General features: G+C 30.9%; 1 protein-coding gene across 1 annotated transcript in view; it reads right to left on the reverse strand.

The window, feature by feature from the left end:
- LOC117173443 (potassium voltage-gated channel subfamily KQT member 1-like) overlaps positions 1–21,945 on the reverse strand; it is a 302,430-nt gene that overhangs the window by 264,503 nt on the left and 15,982 nt on the right. Inside the window, exon 2 of the mRNA XM_033362018.1 lies at positions 10,777–11,302. Coding sequence (XP_033217909.1) covers positions 10,777–11,302 — 526 coding nt within the window. The remainder of the gene's footprint in view (positions 1–10,776; positions 11,303–21,945) is intronic.

The following is a 21,945-nucleotide window of genomic DNA, read 5'->3' on the forward strand; positions in this document are numbered from 1 at the left end:
ACGATGAGAGTCTTTCATTTAGGGTCATCTCAATTCTACCCTAACTTTTCAGCATTAATATCGTCTTAAATTCAGATCTTCACTTCCTGAATTTCAGACCTTTACTGCCTACATTTCAGGTGTTTACAGTCTGAATTTTATTATTTTTCTTTTTTTTTACTTTAGTGATTAAAACACGTTTTTAATTTCAGAATTTATATGCTTTTTTGTTACGGCAAGTTCATATAGGTCCAATTTTCCACTCAAATTAAGTGTTTCTTTCTTCTGTATTAGGTTTCATAGAAGGCTTACTATTTTGAACAAATGTTATTTCAGTGTTTATTGCAATTTATCAATTTTTGCTATCCAATGAAGTCAGGCTTCTATATTCATCAAAATTTAGTTGAATCAAACAAATCTAGTTGGGTCTACTAAATATTTTGTTGCCCATATTTACCGCCAAGCCTGGTAATAAAGCGTTTGTATTTAATGTCCCCTAAAGAGTGAAAAAGACGAAATTTTCAATTTAGCGTTCAGTTTGAAAAAAATGATATTTGAAATATACGAATTATGTCAATTTCAATGATATTTTATTTGCCTTAAAATGTTGGTACTTGTTTGATAAAAAGAAAAATGAATGAAACAAATGAATATTATACATATATTTTCGATGACTCCTAAACCGTTTGCCTGGGATACTATAATAAATATTATGCAATTTGTTTCTAAAAGCACAAAAAACTACTAGGTATCAAGCTGACGCGGAAAATTTATCAAAATTACGCAACGTTTTGATACCTACACTGAAATATTTTGGACGAGCTTTTTATTTTGGTTTTTATTTTACTTTTTATTTTGGTAGAGCTAAACACCAAATGCGTCCCGCCCTGCACGCTTGCAACTTGGTAGACATCCTCTCTCATATTGGGCACACTGTGTACCCACATTGGAACAGCTGTAGTCCCGTGCGGAGTTATACAGTGTTCCCAACGCACGGGAAAGGATCTGCTCGCACGTTTGGTACTATTGGGATATGCAATCATAACGTCAAAAAGGGGATTTAAACAAAGATGGCCGGCGACAACGGGGTCTATGTGGAACTGATACATTGTGTTGTTAGTGAATTTTAATCGTTTTTCGTGTTTAGTATGTCAAGGATGTCGCTCAGCATTGCTGAAATTTGTAAATTTACATTATCCACACCCTCGTGTAGAAACTTTGTGGTAGGAGAAAAGGTGTTACACGCTGGACACATATTATTTTATGTAAAACAGCCGGATGATCAAACGAGCATAAAGCTAATTGCTTTTTGTTTACAATAGTCCAGTTTGCGGTACCAGTTTTAACGACCTTTTCCCTGCGCTGCAATCTACAAAAAGTAGATTTTCAGATCATAATTGAGCATGTTTTTTATATATAAAGAAGGAAATTATTCACTCTAATAATAATATTAATTATTTCTTGGCAGTTTTAAAAAACTTTAGCTAGGCAAAACTCAATTTTTCAAAATATTTTCGATATGTATAAAAAATAAAAAACATTTTTCTTCATGTATGTTAGGGAACTTGTAATTAGTTCCTATCAAATTTTCGAGGTTATCAAACAAAATTATGGACAATCAGAATGGCTCAAATGGTATATCTAAATTATTTATAAATTAAAAAAATTAGAATATATATTTTGCTCTAGAAATCAATGTGAACTTATCTGTTCGAAATTAGTAATCCTCACTTTTAAAATACAGAGAACAAACACACATATGTTTGAGGTTCCCTTCTTCTGCAGTTTTAGAACATTTTCGAATTGCTTTCTCCGATGGATTATTTCTTAAGGCCCACTTTTATTAACCACTTTAACAAAATATATTTTAGGCCAGGAAAATTCATGAAACCTAACATCTAGGTTTTTAAAAGCCTTGCTTGAACATCAGAAAACAGAGCAAAATCTTTTACTTATGCTTTTCCTCAGACTGAATTTCGTACCTAGATCGTCTATTTCTGTATTATCAGACATTTTTTTTAAATTTTGATGATTTAAATCGTAGCATTCGAAAAATAACTTTATATTTTACTCTGAATATCACCGGAATAGTACACAGCCTTTTAAAAACGACCCATTTAATTTAGTGCCAAATTTAACCACCGGATGGTGTATCGCTGTATTTTAGATCCCAATAGCTTACTCAAATGTGGTCTGGCCGCTGCACCAACCGTCGTGGTGGCGCTGTGTGCCACTAAGAAGACAGCTGGTTGCTCACATTTTTTATAGTGTATATTCATGATCAACTTGACTCAAATTTCGAGATCAATTATCTGTCATAAAATTTCAACTACTTATGGAAAGACGTACTTTTTGTAATATATAGGAAGATTGAAAAATGAAAAAAATATCTGAAATATTTCTGGCATGTATAGAATGTTATCCGAAATCCATATCTGCTTCGTAAAGTATCATTCAGAGCATATAAGAATATAAAAATAATTATTTATACCGTAAATGTATGACTGACATCAGGGAACTGAAGGTACGGAAATGTTGAATCTGTTCCATGTGCTCTAGTTTATGGGCGAATTTCGAATAACATGCGTGCTCAAACGCGACTGCCAAAATTATGACTGTGACAGTATGAGTCAAAAACAAATCTAAGCGTTCTCTCAACTGACTTGCTATGTACCGAGGGTACTTCCTTAAGGTTGTGGATGTTTGTTCACTAATGTCAGAAAATCTCGATCAATGATCCATTATCGATTGTTAGAATTCGAATTTGACAGGACGGAATGTTTTTCGAAAATCATCAACTGTGATTCTGTTTTGCATACTAATGCTAGTACGCCCTGAAGTTGCGCTCCTTAATTTTCATTGATCAAAACAGCTGCAACAATTTGATATCCCAAGTTTTAATATGAGGCATTTAATTAAAGAGGAAAGGCAAAAAACACTTTTAAATAATAAAGGGTTACATTATGAAAAACGTCAGAAGGGAATTTAAAAATAAAATTAAATATCTGTCATATGACTGCACTTTTATAAAATTATATACATAATATAACATGATTAAAAACTCAAGCACTTTATAATTGAAATGTAACTTCCTGTAACTTCATGCAATTTCCTGCACTTATAACTGAAAATTTATGTATGAAAATCCTTTTTATTGTGTTTTTTACACTTTAAAATAGTATTTTTACTTAACTTTCAGATCTATTAAGGAAGCCCAAGACGTGAACTTGTAAATATTGAAAATTAAAAAATGTATATAACGGCACATTAAAAATGAATAAAATATGTACTTCATTTAAAACTGAAAAAAGTGTAGTCACAAAGAATTGTGATAGTGAAACTTCTTTACACTTGAACCATTTAAAATTTCAATTATTTTAAGTTAATTTATATCATTCGAAAATTCACAATTATTGCACTGTCAATAACAATTTTCAAAATGCAAACATTTGAATTTTAGTTACATAATTAAAACTTGTCAAAGGGAAAAATTGAAAATAAGATTACATTTTTTTTCAATTTTGAATGATTTTTGCTAAAAAATTTTTGATGAAAAGTTGCACCATTTCAAGATATTATATTGCCAATAAACAATGATAGAAAATATAATACAAAACATGATCATTTTCATTCTAGTTTAAGCACCTTCAGTTTCACAGTCGAACAACTGTAAAAAATTGGCAAATTTCATTGTTTTCCTATTTTACCTGCACCATTATGTACAAAATGAAGATTATATATTTTGTTCCATTACATGCTTTGCCTGAAATGGCCAAGCAATATGTACACTGTAAAACATTTTCGAGGGAGTTTTCCCCAAAATCTTGTGAAAGTAATATAAACCAAAATTCGAGAATTTTCCCAACTCCGACTTGGGGACTCGTATGAAACATTCTTCAAATTTTGTGAAATTTTAATAAAAATGTACGGAATATTAATAAAGAAAAGCAATGGCCACATCTCGACCTTTTCAATGGAAGAACCTCGCCCTATAGGCACCGCCTTGTATATCATGGTAGCCTCTGAGCCAGATAAGCATACTTAGGTTCGCATCTTCTGATCTTTTAAACACTCGACGCATCTTTTCTGTTGCGAGAGAGGAGGCATGTGCTGCCCTGGTAGATTTTCTCCCAAACCACCAGCTCAAAGCAGCGATATTTATTATATTATCACTTATTAAAAGCAAAAGACTGCAGAAAATGTTAATTAAAAACGATAAATAAATTTGTTGCATTTAATATGCAAATCATTTATTACAATCTGACCTAAACAACAAAAATGTATGAAAAGAAATCTTTGAGATGATACAACATTGATAAATCTTTTCTCCAATAAATTTCAAATATTATTCAACAAATTGTGCTAGTTTATCATATATTTTAGGGCTAAATGTATTCCTAAACATACGATAATACTTTAAGAATTTTTAGAAAATGTATCTAATCTACGTGGAAAATTAAACATTATTTTTGGAAAAATTCCCTACATTCAGTACGAATCATATGATTCCCCAAAATGTAGAGGATATTTTCAAAAGTTTGTATAAATTACAATTTGTCTAGGGAATTTTTCTCAAAAAATGTAGATATTATCTAATTGCCTAAATCTTGGGGAGTTTCCTCAAATTTTTTAGCAAATTATAAGAATTTTTAGGAACATTTCCCTAAATCTTGGGGAAAATGTGGATGTTTCCCTACTTTAAAGTGGGGAAAATTCCTGAAATTTTGTACAGTGTGTAATGCCTAGGGATTATATGCAATGCCTGGATTATATACTTCGTATCTTATGCATAAATATTAGGAGGCCGCACACCGTGCACAAGCTTCGCAGAAGTCAGCCCGCGTTTCGGCTAAATAAACACAGATTTACAAAACCTTATTCTATATTTTTGGTTATAGTAGTATATTAGGGACAATATGGGACAACGAAAATTACAAACGATCACATAGGGCAATATGTCACATAGGGCATTTTGGAACATCATGTCTGTCTGTTTGGTTAGGGTAGTACTTTTAGGCTAATATGGTATACTGTGCAATGTGGCATAGTAAGTATATTACATTTTTAATTTTTAATATTTTAAATGTTAAGCAATTTTAATTGCAAGTTTCTACATAAAAAACTTAATGTAGGTTTGTCATTGTACGATGGAAAATTGGTGCAAACTATATTTCATAAAATATTCATTTATAAACAGGGGTTACGAAACTAAATATTTAAAATTGTAGGTAGAAAAAATAAATAAAACAAGAAGAAAAGAATATAGTCCTGCAAAATTTCTATTTGTTTTCAATATCTACCAAGAACCTAAAAAACTGAACGCTCAAGGACCTGAAAAGTAAGGCGTTCCCCATATTTCTGCATTTCTCAGTACAGCAGTACAATTTCTATTTTATTATAATTTTCAAACTACAATTTCCCTTTTCTGATTACAGAAATTATTCGAATCTCAGGGAAAAGTGATATGTCACTTTACTGGCAGTTACATTAGCGAAGAAGTTTGATTTCCGTCCACGTCTAGCCGAAGGAAGCGTTTTAAGAACCATATTGGAAAAAATGTCAAGACTGACCATATTTGATCATTTAATTTCCTTCCGATGTTAAAAATATTTCACTCAAGGTCTGAAAATAGTCCTGAAGTGTAGAGAATTTTTCCATTATTTCTTTATTCACAAATAAATTCCCTTTGAGAAAATTCATGCAAACTTATACTTAAATAAACATGGAATTTCATGTTTGAAATAGAGAGCTAACTCAAAAGTCATAACTTTCTTTTAAATTCTAAACATGCACGATTGCTATAGCGTAATGTTAACAGCCTTGGCCTTGACCATCGTAATTCTCTTTACAGAAGATGAAACGACCCAACCCAAGTTTTCTTTATGATTGAACTTCCGTCTTGTATTCCAAAGAATCATTAATTTCCTTCCCGACTACAGGAACGAATAGGGTATGAAAAAACTGAACAACTTTCTTTAAAAAATAATTTTTTTTATGACCAGAAGTTTGCAAGCTATAAGCGCTTGAAACTAATTGTTGTCTGCTAATACGGGTATGTCATTTTTTTTTAAAGTGCGGCAGTACCCTTTAACTCACAATTTTACCGATCTCGTATCAGACTGGTATTCGGAGGTCTAAATAAGAAAAATAGGAACTAGATTGTGGATGAGTCCCCTGCCAACCTAACTGAAATGTGAATGACAGGGGACTCATACAAAATGTAGTTACGACTTGTCTTAGTTGCACGGCAGAATTTACAATTCGAAATAGTCTAAAATCCCTATTCTTAATAGATTTAGAAGTTTTTGTTAGAAACGACGACCAATAAATTTTTAAGCAAGTTGTGGAAGCAGATTTCTTTAATTATAATTTTGTTCATGCTCATTAGTTTTTTACAATCATTTATTTAAGGCAAGGTGTGGCCAAAAGGGAAATTTTGCAGATTTTATATATTTTTTTCATTTATTTAATGTTGAAGTTGATTTGTATACATAATTGGCCATCTTACTCAAAGGCAGATTTTGTATTCCGCACAAATAATTTTTATTTAAATAACACCTCTTTTGGGCTTTCCTTGCTAAAAAATTTGTTTTTAATAAAGATTTCCATAAATAAATTTAATGATAATCAATATCAAGCAATAAAATACACCCAGAAATAATTGCGACTGTCAATAATAAAATCATAAACAAATACCTATGTAAGACATTATTAAGACACTATTTTAAGACACATTATAAGACACTGTTTTCCACAATTACCACTTATTGTGATAATTTCAATTATTTTTTACCGTTAATAATTCTCCAACTCAAACCTGTTCAAAAAAGGCATTAATTTGTTTCTCAAGCTAACCAGAACCGAGTTTTACAAATTATAATAGTTATGAATAATATGATTAATAATTATTTAATAAACTTTTTTGCATTTTCGCACAGAAGAAAATATACTGTTCGTAATACTTTCGAAGGTCATTTCTTTTATGAATTTGCACAATTTTTCAGTTGAAAGTTAAATTGGTAATAAAGATTTGAACTATTTATTGTTCATGCTATTTATTTATAGAAAACGCCGAAATAGATTCGGCCCCTATCAAAATTACTAACAACGAACGACAATAAAAATATAAAAATGTATTAATTATTGCTTATTCATTTATAACAGAATTATTTAATATAGTTATGTAAAACCTTTTATCATAAATCAGCATATGCAAAATGTTACAAAGAAATTTTTTTTATATAACAATGCATAACATGGTTATTTGCGGATAACTGTCGTCATTTTTTGTGGATGTATTCATTACTGCAGCAATCAATATTAAATTGCTTTACGGTATTATTTACTGCGGAAACTTTTTTTTTGTAAGGGAAAGCCGAAAATGGGTTTTCTGTTTATAAAATATGTTATTGACAATTAATATAGTGAAGACCGTCCTACAGCATTGAACCTACAATATATAATCATTAATTTAAAGCACAAATATACCTAAAATTATAACTTCTAATGTTTCTTTATTGGCACAAGTGTATTACTAACTACTAATTAAATTGAATTATTTTTTTTTAAATACAGAAGTATTTTAAATTAATGATGATATACTGTTCGTTCATTATGCATTGTAGGGTGGTCTCCCCAATATCACCTTTATAATATAGACAATCAGTTTTTAAGTGATTCCACTAAGGCTGAATGGAAATTAAAAAAACTGTCCTTAAGTAAAAAGCCAAACTTCATATTTTTGCTTAATATTGCTGATAATAATTATGATTGTTGATTATAAATAGTATTTAAACACCAAACATAATTTTTTCAAATAAATCTTAGCATTTCTTGTTCAAACACATTCGCTTCTCACAGAAAACGACATTGTTGACTGTTTACTTATATTAATAGGGTTATTTCCAAAGTAATCTATCATTTTTTCCGATGCATGATTCTTATAGTTTATAAAATTCTAATTTTAAAAACGTCCATAAAGATTTTCTATGTATTGTTTACTATTTTTAATTTAATGTTGAAATATGAATTTTCTACCACGGTGTCGATTGAAGGACCCCCCGACGTCAAAGTGATCGGATTTTCAACCAAGCACTTGATATGTGTCAGTGTCAAAGGAGAGTTTCGTAAAAGCCAACAGCGGAAATCTACGGAAAATAGATATATTTGTGGTATCGAAGTATTTTAAGAGTAATTGTGACTTCGTAAGTGCGGAAATACGAGGCGTGAAAGTGCACCGGTGAACAATTATTGTGCAATTAGAGTTTGTCATAATTGATTGAACTACTTATTACGTGAATTTTGTATTTTATACATGAAAATGTTTTGTCCGTCTATGTGAGTACGTATTCTCGAAACATTTCACTTGTTAACTTATAACCTTATAGGTTATGTTTTTCTACTGTGATATATAATTTCTTGTTATTGTGAAGAATTAAAATCCTCTTTTCCATGAATTTTGTGTGTTACATTGGTAGGGCTGGAATGTAAAGTTACGTAGGTGCAGCAGTATTTTTTGTACAATTAAACCGAGCAGCGAATATTTGCAGAGTTAAAGCTATCATTTTACCAGAACAAAATGTTCATAACAAAGCCCATAATGCCCACGTCACATTGATGATTATGAAAACCTCTGAGTCACGTGTAACTTACGTGATACGAATTTGAATAAGTGTTTTACCGCCTTGAATTTATAATAATTTTTTTCTGTTAAACGGTTCAACAGAAAAAAAAATTATAGCTCATATCGAGTTTGTATTTTAAATTATGCATTAAAAAATTATTTGATCTAGAATTTCGAAAGAACCCTATTGTTTGTAAAAAGTTAACTTTAATCTTAAATAAATCGATTACGTTTTTTAGGTGTAAATGATTTAAATATGATATACACCGAGCTTATTTATTTATTTCCTTCAGGAGACAAAAACAATTGAATCGCCCAAATTTCCCTTTTCATCACATATTGCTTTAAATAAAAAATCCTTTTAAAATAATAATTTGAAAATCGGCTGCGGCAATTTTCTTAAAATTTGTGACCTGGAGACTATTTTTAGCAGTACGAGTAGTATGTCCACTTAATTTTGTGCTTGTCTCACGCCAGCTGAGAAAAATTAAAATTATGTCAAATATTGATAAAATGAATTTTAAAAGGCTGCATTAGCTTCAACGCCTTATGAAAAATATAGAAAAATAGATAACGAACAAAAAAATATTCAATCCCAATTGAGAGTTATCGTACATACGTATATGGTCTTAAAGATGGCTTTCATTCTTTTTTTTCTGATTGCATAAGGAAATTATTGATCCAGCTAATTAAAATTTAATTATGCTATTTTTTAAATTTCAGTGTGTAACAGGCCAGAATCTCATAAAAATGAAAGGGTAATCCGTTGCGAGTAAATGAAAGCAGGCCTTCTAATTAACTCGCATCGAGGTATCTGAGTTGGCGGCCGTGGCAGGAGTGACATCCCCCTACCGTCGGTAGTACTTTCGGAAACACTGCTCTGTCCGAATATAGTCCGACTGTAGAACTCGGGGGTGCAGTTCCGAATAGCTGAATTCTCCGATTTTATTGAAACTCTGCACACTTATATACTTTGATGCGCTGATCACGAATTTGATAGTGAAAATTTGCGACTGGGCCATCTTCATGGAGAAACCATGAAAAAAACATAAAAGTTATAGTTGCGTTTATCTAAGCCAATATGCAAAATTCCGTAAAATGTTCTTCACAAAAGTTGTAGCTCCCATTGCGGTACATATTTTTTGTTTTGAATATTTTTTCCGCGTGTGATAGTTTCCGAGAAAATGAACGATAAATCGATTCTCATGTAAAAAAAACCCATAAACATCATGGATTTTTAAGACTTTCTCAGCCAATACGCAAAATTCTGCAAAATCTTTTAGACAAAAGTTGTAAATCTCATTAAGATACAAATGTTGTTTTCGATGCATTTTTCTCCACGAGTAATAGCTGCCGAGTCAATTACTGATACATCACCTCTGTGACTAATTACGGAAATAATGCTGGTCAAATCTCTACCATTTCCCCCTACCCATTTCCAGCTTCTCGTGGGGAGCGGAAAAGCACCCCTGTCACTGGCTACAGAAATAGTGTTGGTCAAACCCACTACCCCTTTCCCAGGTCCCGTGGGGGCGGGAAGGCACCCCTGCTACTGGCTACAAAAATAATGTTAGTCAAACCCCCTACCTCCGTCCCAGGTCCCGAAGGGGTGGGGGAAAGAAAACCCTATGACTAGTCACAGAAATAATATGGGTCAAACCCCTACCCCTTTTCCAGGTCCCATGGGGGGGCGGCAAAGGGCCCCTATGACTGGCTACAGAAATAATGTTGGTCATACCCCCGTACCCCTTTTTTATTTCCCGTGGGGAGCGTAAAGGCACCCCTGTGACTGGTCACAGAAATAATGTTGGTTAAACCCCTACCCTCAAGGTTTTTTTTCATAAAAATCGATGTATTACTAATTTTTGCGAAAACTATCACTCGCGGATAAAAGTGTTGGAAGAAATGTGTATTTTGATGAGATCTATAACCTTTGTTTGAAATATTTTGCTTATTAGCTTAGATAAATGAAATAACCATGATTTTTATGGCTTTTTCATGGTTTTACCATTTAAATCGCCTTGAGGCCAATTTTAACTATCATATTCGTAATTAACGCGTCAAAATACATGAGTATACTAAGTGCAAAGATAATCGGAGAATTCAGCTATTCGGAACTTTATCTGAACTCGGCTACAACTTACAAATTTATAATGATTAACTTTGATACTTACACAGAAAAATGATAGACGAAGCATATCCAACCACCAGGATGTTCGAGAAAGACGTAAAGCCTTTCTTGGAAGGTTTTTCCTTTGTTATGATGGAACACATATTTGGCCTTGAAAGCTTGATCGATGGGAAGATAAATCGGATAATAGGGATCGGGTACACCACGCTTCTTTGGTTGCTCTTCTCCCTCTTCATTGTCGTCGCCGATATCATCATTATTTCTTTTTCGACGGTGTTTCCTCTTTATTGGGGTAGGCACTCGTTTATGATGACTTTCGCTGAACCTTGGAGAACGAAATCTTCGCAGGAAGGTAAAATTCTTCGGTGGTTCATCAATTGGTGTTCCATTGTCGGTATCCTCGGTTTCACTTCCAGGTGTTTTGAGCGCTATGTCCTCGGATTCGCCAGCGACGAGCTCGTCTTCGCTACCCTGCAGAGCAGCGTAGGCAGCTGCAACGCTGTACCGCTTTTCTGTCAGCCTAGAGCATTGGTCCTTGCTTCTTGGAAGACTGTCGTTGTACGAGTGACCTGGGGATTCCAGGATCACATGAAATTTACGCGAAATATTAACTTTTTTCAGAATTTCTCTCTGATTGACTCAAATAAATTTTTTAGTTTTGCTTAAAGTTTTTACAGAAATTAAAAGGCTTTTCCATCTGAACCGCAGCATGTAACATTTTTGACAAGTTCATCTCGCGGTAAGACACCTTTGCGGAAAGAAAATTCAGCGAGAAGACAATTTTTCTGCAGAAAAAATCCCCTAAATAGCGGTCTCAACCTTTCAATCACAAAAAATAATTTTTTTCAACTAGCTTTCTTGATGATATTATGAATAATTATTTCTCTTTCTCTAACTTAATGGCAATTAATTGAAGTTAATTATTACATTGATTAATGATCTGTTTTAATGAATCTAAAATCTGAAAAGAAATAGTATCATGAAATTACAAATGAGGCCATAGTCGAAGTAAAATATCCACAGTTGGTAGTTATATCTGAAAAGCTTACTACCATTTACATAGTTAATCGTCAAGCTCTATTAAAAATGGACTTGAAGAGCTATTAAAAAAAAAGGTTCTCTTTCTTCACTGTGCGATTTGCCGCTAATGTAGCTTGCCGAGATTCACATGATCCGGCCAGATTTTCTTAAGAATTTTTTGCAGGAAGCTAATTTACAGATTCAAGAGGATATTCATCTAATTAAACTTCTTGTCTTTGAAACTTAAAGTTCGGAAGAACTTCAAAGTTTTGAGGTTATCATACATTGTCTCGAAAACTGCTTTTCAGGAAACTAAGACTATAAGATACCAAATAAACCACCCATCATATTTGTTACACGTTATTTATAGTAATAATAAAGAAACAAGTCTTCAGAAAGAGAGCAAAATTTTTCTCTAGATTCTCTGATCAAATCTGGCATTAAAAAAAAATGGTTTGGAGTAGACTTATTTTTCGTCTGACTATATACTACATGTATCACTTGAGGTACTTCCCGTGCCAAAAATTAGATATCTAAAAAAAAATTTTTCTAAATTTTCAAACAAATTAAAAAATTTTAATAATGTATGGCTTATTTCTCCGCGAAAAGTATTCTCTACGTCTATATTGTTGTTAATTCAGACAGTAAAATTTTTTTTTTTAAGAACCTGATTTTAAACAAGTAACTTTATATGAAAATTTCTTGCTAATTTTTAAATTACTAACAATTCAGTTATAGGAAATTTTTCCCCATTGTTATAAGCCATGTTTGATTAAAATGTAACCATTATTAAAACCAAAGTATCTAAAATATTTGCGCTACGCTTATCGAATTTCAGCAAACCTGGCCGCACTTTTCCAGGTGCCTTGGAATCATCAAAAATATTTGTTTTATAGTCACCAAGTTTCGTTGAAATTAAACACGGCCTTTTCAAACATTGGTAAGAAGTTGTACATCGTTTGACAAAGGAAGCTTCCGTCGGAAAATCAATTTTCAGCCTACACTATTTATACGAATTTTTTTTAAAGAATGATTTTTAAATTACAAAAAGATTTTTGTGCTCTGATTTTCTATACAATTTTCAATTATTTAATACATACATTAATATTTTTTAACTTTTCAGAACTACAACTTTTAAAATAAATTTCACATTTTATCAGACGTCTTATATCTTCGCTATTATTTTTCGGGATTGTTAAAGCTTAGCTTGTTTAAATCCAAAGTTTTTGTATAAAATGCAAAAAAATTAACGTTTCATTACAATTAATTGAAGAAAGATGCTATTTGGTAATTTTTTAAGAAACTATTATAAGCAAATTCACAGTTTGGATATTTGTACAACAACTAGGCTCAATTTTGTACGAAATCAACTAGGAATGCATTTTCGACGACTTCGACATACTTACAGGACTTTTTAATTATCTAAACAATTTTCGTAAACGAATCTAGAGTTTGACCCTTTTTCAACGACTGTGCTTAAGTTTTTTTTTTTTGCAGAATCAACTAAAAATCTCAGTGCGATGACTTTTCGGTATGATACTTTTCGAATAGGGAAAAATTCTAGATTACTTACACAATATTCATTAAAAAATTCAGAGTTTGACTATTTTTTCAATAAATGCAATACGAATTATTGCTGTGAATTCAAGAAGTGTTATTGCAAAGAGCTATTTGAAGACATTGTTAGTCTATTCCGTAAAAAATGGGTGAATTAGTTGAAAAATGACCGAACACTTCATGTGTTTATGAATATTGTTTAAGTGATCAACAATTTTTCTCAATTTGAAAAAATGGTGAAAAGTAATTACAAAGATATTTATAGATGATATCGTAAAAATTGGGCCTATTTATTAAAAAGAAAATTATGAATTTGTTTACATGAAATCCAACAATTTTTAAAGTATCATAGTGAAGAGTGACCGGAAAGTCATCCTTTGTTGATTTCATAACAAATAGCATGTATTGTTTGAAAAATAGCCCAACTGAATTTTTTAAAAAAATTTGTTTAAATAATAACTAATTCCTGTACATTCATAAAGCATAATAACAAAGTCATCATAGGGACACTCGAAAACAAGACAAGAATGATAATTTTAATTTATAGAATCATAGAAAACTTGTTTTTCTCAGGGACCTAATGTTCAACACGACAACTATCCTACAATTTCCAATTGAAGTTTAATTGATCAGGAAAGACCAATGCTTATATCTAGACTTTCGAGACATCAAAAATAATATAAAGCATAGTCTGAATTTCAAAATCAATATTTGTTTCCTAGACTCGTTAAGTCACAAACTTGTTATCGTCCTTCGTGCGCTCTTAGTTTGAGAAAAACGTGGAATAAAGAAGAAGAGTGATGCGGTCGTTTACAAAATTTGCTTCTGCTCTAGAAATCCTGATACGTCATCTCCATCTAGTTCGTAAATCAAAAATACAGTTTCTCTTTTTTTTTAAATTCCGTACTAAACGTAATTTTGTTAATCATAAGCCACCATGTTCAGATACATTAAAGAATATTGCTGCTAATTCAAAACAGCGATTCTATAAAACTTTAAAAAAAGATTTTAGTTAAAATAATTTTCAGAAATCTAGATAATTTCAGCTTAAAAATTAAAAATGTGCAATTTATTTATTTATTTCAACAGAAACTATAATTTTTTTGCTATAAAAGAAGAACTTACAATCTAAATAGATAAAATATTAAGAACATAGTAGAATTTTTTACCAAAAAGATGACTTTTTATCAGAATACTTTAACTTTCAACAAAATAATTTAATTTTTGATAAAATCGTTTTAATTATTAACCCAATGCTTCATTTTTCTCTTATAAAAACAATTTTTCTAACAAATAGTTTCTAACAAATAGCAATAGTTAATATCTTAACCAGAAAAAAGGTTACAATAATTTAGTTACATTTTCAACCACAGATTTGAATTTTGAACAAAAAAGTGAACTTTTCAACAAGAAAGATACATTTTTAAACAAAATTTGAAAAGCTTAGATTTTAGCAATAAAAATTAATGTTAAAAAACGAATTTTTATCAAAATGGTTAAGCTTTTATACAAATAGTTTAATTTTCAAGTTAGTACGATCTTTACAAGCAAATAGTCCAATTTTTAATTTAAAAAAACTATTAAAATAAAATTTTTCAATTTCGAATCGAATAATAAAATTTGGAACTTAACATAATATCTTTCGGAGGAAGCAACTGCAAATAAGTGAAATAGGTACAGAAATACAAGGCAAATAAATTAATGATAAGAATATTATATCAGGGTAACCGCAAAAACTTATTTTTAAAGTGGTCTAATTTTGCCTTGACTAATTTATTTGTTTTTCGTTACCATTTAAAATCTAATAGTAAATCTAAGTTTTGTAACGTTTTCGAGATATCAACTTTAATAAACAGAATAAGAAAATTCCAAAACAAACTTAAAGTTTTTCAAATTTATTACCCTAGACTGTTAATTAATGTGACCCTTGATCAACATTCCCTGGCTTTTGCGGGGTTTTTTATTAATCACCTGACCTTTCTACTATGATTATCTTCATGTTTCTTCAAGTAGAATAGTGTTGGCAGCCAAGTGATTAAAACTCTCATTTGTTTTCGTAGCGGAAAAATACTATTTAAGAAGTTTTAAGAAATGCAAATATTATTAAAAATCTTGAAGATAAATAAATTACTTCATCATGGCAAGTTGACGTCAAACCTTCGTAAGTGAACTGCATATTCTCATATTTCTAGTAATGTACCGCAGTTTTATTTAAAAGCTCTAGGGAGATATTAACTTTAGTGATTTTGTTAGCATAAGGAAAGTAGCTTTAAAAGGCAATTCTTCAACAAATCCTGATGAATGTTGCATACTTCGCGCACGTGAATATAAATGTGGAATTTCATCGTATAATGCGCCTGACTAAGAGCGTAAAAGCACACCTACTCGAGTAAAAATTCTTCGACTTTCTTTCGACTTGAATTGCCCCCAATCAAGACATACTTAAGTCGAAAATTTCGAGTTGGGCATGTCTTGGTTTCGAGATGGAGCCAGTCCGAGTGCAAATTATTTGACTTGAGTTTGACATGGTTATGTCTTGAGTTCGTCTCCAACACATTGATGTCTGGCTGCGTCTCAAAACTGAGTCGAGACATAGGCCTTCGTCTTACTTTAATGGTCACGACAGGTAAAACGGCGTTTACTTGTCTCAAAACGAGCCTTGTCTTGGATAAGAGGGTCGAAACTTTTTTAGATCATAAATGAAATAACAATTGATGAAGAAAAAAGTTGTCATTATTTAATAGTTATTTTGAATTTAAAAATGAAGAATCTGTGGGTCTGAACGTGAATAACCCTTAACATTTTTCCGCCGAAGTCGAAAAGTTCATCTTCAGTATGTCTCATTTTTGAGACAGAGCCAGACTTATATTTAAGTCCTGGAGACAAATTTTTAAGTCTCAAAGACATAAATTTATCTCCTGAGTCGAATTTTTATGATTCCGACACGTGCGGTTTATAACTTCGAGCATATACCTGCCCTAACAAAAAAGGGTAATTCTAACAGTCATAAAAGCTAACATTTGTTAATGATTAAACGATCATGTGTACTTTTATACAATATATACATATTAAATCAACTTATATACGGATTGTTATTTGTATTATACTTGATTGACGATGATACTGGAAATGTTGTTTGTTTTTACGTATTTCTAACGGCTTAGGAGATCCTTCTAAAAAGTTATAATTTTTATTTTTTTGAAGAAATTTTTAAGGGTTATACTCGTTCAGACCCACCGATTCTGAATTTTGCAATAAAAAATAACTAGTTTAATAATAAAAAAAATTTTATTGAACAATTTTAATCTAATTTATGAGCCAAAAAAGATTTGATAAGCTCAGCCAAGACAAGGCTCGTCTTCAGTCAAGTAAAAGTCGTTTTAGCCAAGACAAGGCTCGACTTAAGATAAGCAAATGCCGTTTCACCTGCCGTGGCCATAAAAGTAAGACGAAGGACTTTGTCTCGACTCAGTTTTGAGACGCAGCCAGACATCGATGTCTTGGAGACGAACTCAAGACATAACCAAGTCGAACTCAAGTCAAAGAATTTTTACTCTGGCATCATCAAACAAGTATAATACAAATGAAAATCCATAAATGAGTTGGTTGAATATATATATCAGAATGGCCCTTTTTGTTAGGACAGGTATACACTCGAAGTTAGAAACCGCTCGTTTTTGTGTCATAAAAATTTGACTCAAGCGATAAATTTATGTCTTTATGACATAAATAGAAGTCTGGCTCCGTCTCAAAATTCAATCAATCTATTTACGGATTTTCATTTGTATTATACTCGTTTGGTGAAGATACTGAAAATGTTTTTGTTTTTACGTCTTTCTAGCGGCTTAGGATATCCTTATAGAGAGTTACAATTTACATTTTTTTAAAGAAAATTTTGAAGGTGATACTTGTTCAGACCCACAAATTCAGAATTTTAAAATTAAAAATGACTTATTTCAAAATTACAAAATTTTTATTCCTCAATTTTAATCTCATTTCTGCGTAGAAATAGGTTCACATTGCGAACTAATGTCGAAGACCCTTTGAGTCTCACCTCAGTTTTGAGACGCAGCCAGACAACGATGTCTTCGAGACGAACTCAAGACATCACCGAAACGAACTAATGTTGAAGAATTTTAACTCGGGTAGCAAGGACTCCCTAGTAAAAATGCTTAATAGGTTATCAATGGAAACTGTTTAAAACCATATAGGATGCAGATAGCCTTCTATTTGGTCTTAAGTGGTTCTTAAGTGCCTTTTTATTAGAATTAGGTTCCTAATTACTTGTATTCGGCACTTAAACGTCTACTGGCACTAAAATTAAATTAAATTTTTTTCTAATATGCTCTATTAGACACTTATGTGCTTTTAAACAGGACTTGAATATTACGAAGTTCAAGATGCTTCTCTATGAGGCTCCATGAGGTTTTTAATACTATTAGGAATTTGAACAACTATTCAAAATCAAATCAATTAGGTTGCAACTCAAGATAATGCTTTCAAAGTGGCTCTACGAGGTTTACTATAGGGTACTGCTTTATCACAAATGGCACAATTTTAAAATTGCTGTTGTAAGAAGTTCTATTAGGATTTCTAATAGCACATCGGGATCCCATTTATCAAAGATTAAGCTCAAAATAATGGTTTCAAAGTGCGTCTAGTAGGCATCTATTAAGATCTGCTGGAACTTGGATTTAAATTATTCGGATATTAAAACTCAAAATAATGCTTTTAAAGTGGCTCTACGACAAATTCATTAGGTTCTGTTTTCTCGCGAATGACACAAGTACAAAATTTATTTTCTAAGAGGTTCTGTTAGAAATTTTCATGGGAATTTGGATTTGAATTAATTTGATTAAAACTGAAAATAATGCTTCCAAAGAGGATCTACAAGGCACGTATTAGTTTCTGCTTTTTAAAGAATGGCACAAGTTTAAAACTGCTGCCCTGGCAGCTTCGGTGAGGTTTTTGAAGGGCAAATTGGAATTAAATTAATCAGTTTAAAAAACTCAAAATAAAGCTTTCAGAGTGAATCTACGAGGTGACTATTGGGTTATGCTTTCTCGCGAATGGCGCAAGTACAAAATAGCTTCACTAAGAGTTTTTATTAAGAATTTGAATAGCAAATCGGAACCAAATAATTTAGGTTCCAAAAAGGACGCTTAAGCAATTAATTCTTCAAGGTGGTTCTAGTAGCTATCTATTTGATTGTATTTTATCAAAAGTTGCACAAGTACAACATTGCTTTTCTAATAGGCTCTATTGGGATTGTTAGTGAATAAGCGGATTTAAATTAATTGGATTAAAATGATAAGTTCCTAGATAAAAAATAATATATTTTCGATAACCAAGTTTTTTTACAATCTGCATTGTGCAAACTAAAATTGAAATTGAAGTAAGTTGTAACTTGTAGCATATGTGATTTTATAACTTATACATAATTTATACATATTTTCATTTATTGATTACCAATTGTCATTTTAAATTAAAAGCCATTTTTTAAAGTTTTATGATATAATTAGATTAATCGAAAACTGTGCATTTTAAGGAGGTTTTTATAAACAGAAAATTTTTTTTTCCTGAAGTTACTGAAATGCAGTGAAATGCACTGCTGTTCATTTTTTATCCGATTTAGATAGTTTGTGAACGGTTTAAACCAATAAAAAAATTATTGAGCTCTTTGACAAAAAAGTGGAATTTAATTATTTGTTTTACATGTGTCAAATTGTTGCTTTGGAAAAGTTATTCCACACTTTTAACTTACATTATTAAAGAATTATAATAAAAAAATTGTTTACATTGAAAACTGTGCATTTTATGAAAGTTTATTTATAGCCTAAAATTATTCGTTTGTTATTGAGGTTATTACAACATTTTTGTACTTGATTTTCTTGATTATTTATTACTTTTAGATTCGATTCTTTATTTAACACATTTTCAAATATTTTTTACGAACTGTTATTTAGCATGAAAAACTGAGTGAGAAAGTATTATAAAATAATGATATAAATTAAAAACTGCGTGCTTTATGCAGGTTTTTGAATTACAGAAGATCGTTTTCTGTCATCAAGGGTATTGAAGCATTTTTGGATTTGACATTTATTAATTATTTATTACTTGAAGAAGAAAAAATCAAGTAGTTTTTTAAATATGTAAAATTTAATTTTTTATTCTTTTTAAGTAATTTTTTATGAAAGTCCTTCGACAATTTTTTATTTTCCTTAGAACTACTCATTGATCATGACCGAAATTTTGTAACCAAGAGCCATGTGCATCGATAGCGAAGTGAGTTAGAGGGCGCGGTAGAATACAAGTTTAGGTAGTATAGGTAGGGTTCGAATCCTCAGCGAATGTTATTTTTCAAATAGTTTAAACGTATGATTATAACGGTAAGTATCGAATTTGGCGAATTATGTACTGAAAAACTATAAAACTGAAGATTATATAGCAACAACTTAAGCAATAATTCTTTTCTGACCAATCGCACCTAAAACCATAACAAATAGGCATATCAAATCCATTTTCAAATGTTGATAAGACCTGAAAGAAACCAAACGTATTAGGTAACAAATACATCCCAATAAGAAACCACATAGAAAACCGATTAGGTAAGACTTAGGATCCGATAGATATGCATCGCGTGTCCCTAATACAAACTACATCGGATCATAATCACATCCAGTTCGAGAGTTTCTAAATGACAAATAGAAAACTATATAGAATAGGCATATAAACTCACTTTCAAATGTTAATAAGAGCTAATAGAAACCAAAATTATTAGATTGTAAAGACATTCCAAATAGAAACCACATAGAAAACCGATTAGGTAACACTTGGTATCCGATAGATATGCATCGCGAGTATCTAATACAAAACACATCGGATCCTAATCATATCCAGTTCGAAAGTTTCTAAATGCCAAATAGAAAACCATATAGAACAAGCATACAAAACCCACTTTTATTTGTTAATAGGACCTAATAGAAACTAATCCTATCAGGTTTCTAATGTTTTTCTATTAGGAATTTTTACTCGGGCTGTTTCATTTTGTGAATTTTCAGTTCGACAAGTTCGACAATTACTTAAAAAAGAATCACCAAGACTGTAATTATTTACCTGGGTAACTTTTCTGAATTTTGCAGTTAATGATTTAACACTATTTTTTTCATGGTCAATAAAATTTAAAGAATTCGAACTCTTAAAGCTATTTAAAAAAATTTAAGTAATAAACACTGAATCGCAAACTTAAAACAATCAAAGTGAAAATTTCTTATTTAAATTCCTTTAAATTTAAGTTTAAACAAATTTTCAATCAAAAATATGTGTACCCAAACGCTTAATACGTTACACATATATAATGGAAGCTTTTAACACTTTGCAATTTAACAATTTAAAACTAAATGTTCTTGAGCAGCCTAATTGAACAATACACTGATATAACTTAACAATTATATTCAAATTTTAAAATATTTTTGAAATTTTTTAAAACTTCTACTTAACTGCTCCAATAAAAAATTATAAGTGTTTAGAAAACTTTTGCATCCGAAAAAATACAAATACTTTATATTTTTGAGAACTAAAAGATAGATTTTTTAACCGACCTTGAAAATGACATTTGCGAATATTTTTATGATCATGTTCCTAATTGTCATTTTAAATTACGTTAGTAGGAGTAGTTTAAAAAATATGAATAGGATTAGTTATGAACGCAATTTTCCCAGATTTTTAATTATTTTATTTCTGTTTTTTTAAAATACAAAACTGTTTTCGTCTCTCACAAATGCTATTTTTTAACTAGAAGGAAGATTTGACAATAGATTTTGGACCATTTACAAAAAATCGAAAATCGATACTCTATAGGCTCTACAAAATTTTCTTCTGAAAAAATTCCCGGTCCTACTGCTTTCCGAAAAAATTATAGAAAAATCTACATTACCTTGACGACGAATTGCCAAGAAATTTAAGAAATTCTGAACAAAATATTTTCAAATATTTTCTCAACCTTTTATTTTGTATTTTTATTTTTTAGGAACATTCATGCGATATAAATTTGGTAAGAAATGTATATATTTATTATTTATAAATTGTATATTTACACGAGAAACTTTCGGACTTCACTCTTGGAATTTCCCTACGCATAGAAGGTTTCTGGAAATTCGGGAAGATTAAATTTCACTTGAGTTGAATATTGCAATTAATCTCAAAGAATTTTCCATTTTCTGATAAGACTTAGAATATCCAATCGCAGCAAAATGTCCTAGGCAATAAAATTAGTCTGGAAATTTTGGCGAATTTTATTTTAGAGAAATCTCTCAGAAATCGATTTTCCTTGAAACTTATGGATAACACAGGATCACAAAATGGTTTTGAGAGTCTACTGTGATTCTATTTGATATATTTTATGTTTTTGAGATCACGGAACACGAATCCATTTGTAGAATTAAGCCACCGTGTCAGGATTTAAAGAAAAATTTAAAAAATTGTTAAAAACTGGGAACTTCTGCATAAATTTCGTCCCCAACCCTGCAAACCCCAAATTAACAAGTCTCAAACCCACAAACTAACAATCCACAAACCGACAAACCCAAACTAACAAACCTCAAACCCACAAGCTCCGTATCTACAAATCCCAACC

This window comes from Belonocnema kinseyi, chromosome 5 (assembly GCF_010883055.1).
Source record: "Belonocnema kinseyi isolate 2016_QV_RU_SX_M_011 chromosome 5, B_treatae_v1, whole genome shotgun sequence".
NCBI classification, from domain to species: Eukaryota; Metazoa; Arthropoda; class Insecta; order Hymenoptera; family Cynipidae; genus Belonocnema; species Belonocnema kinseyi.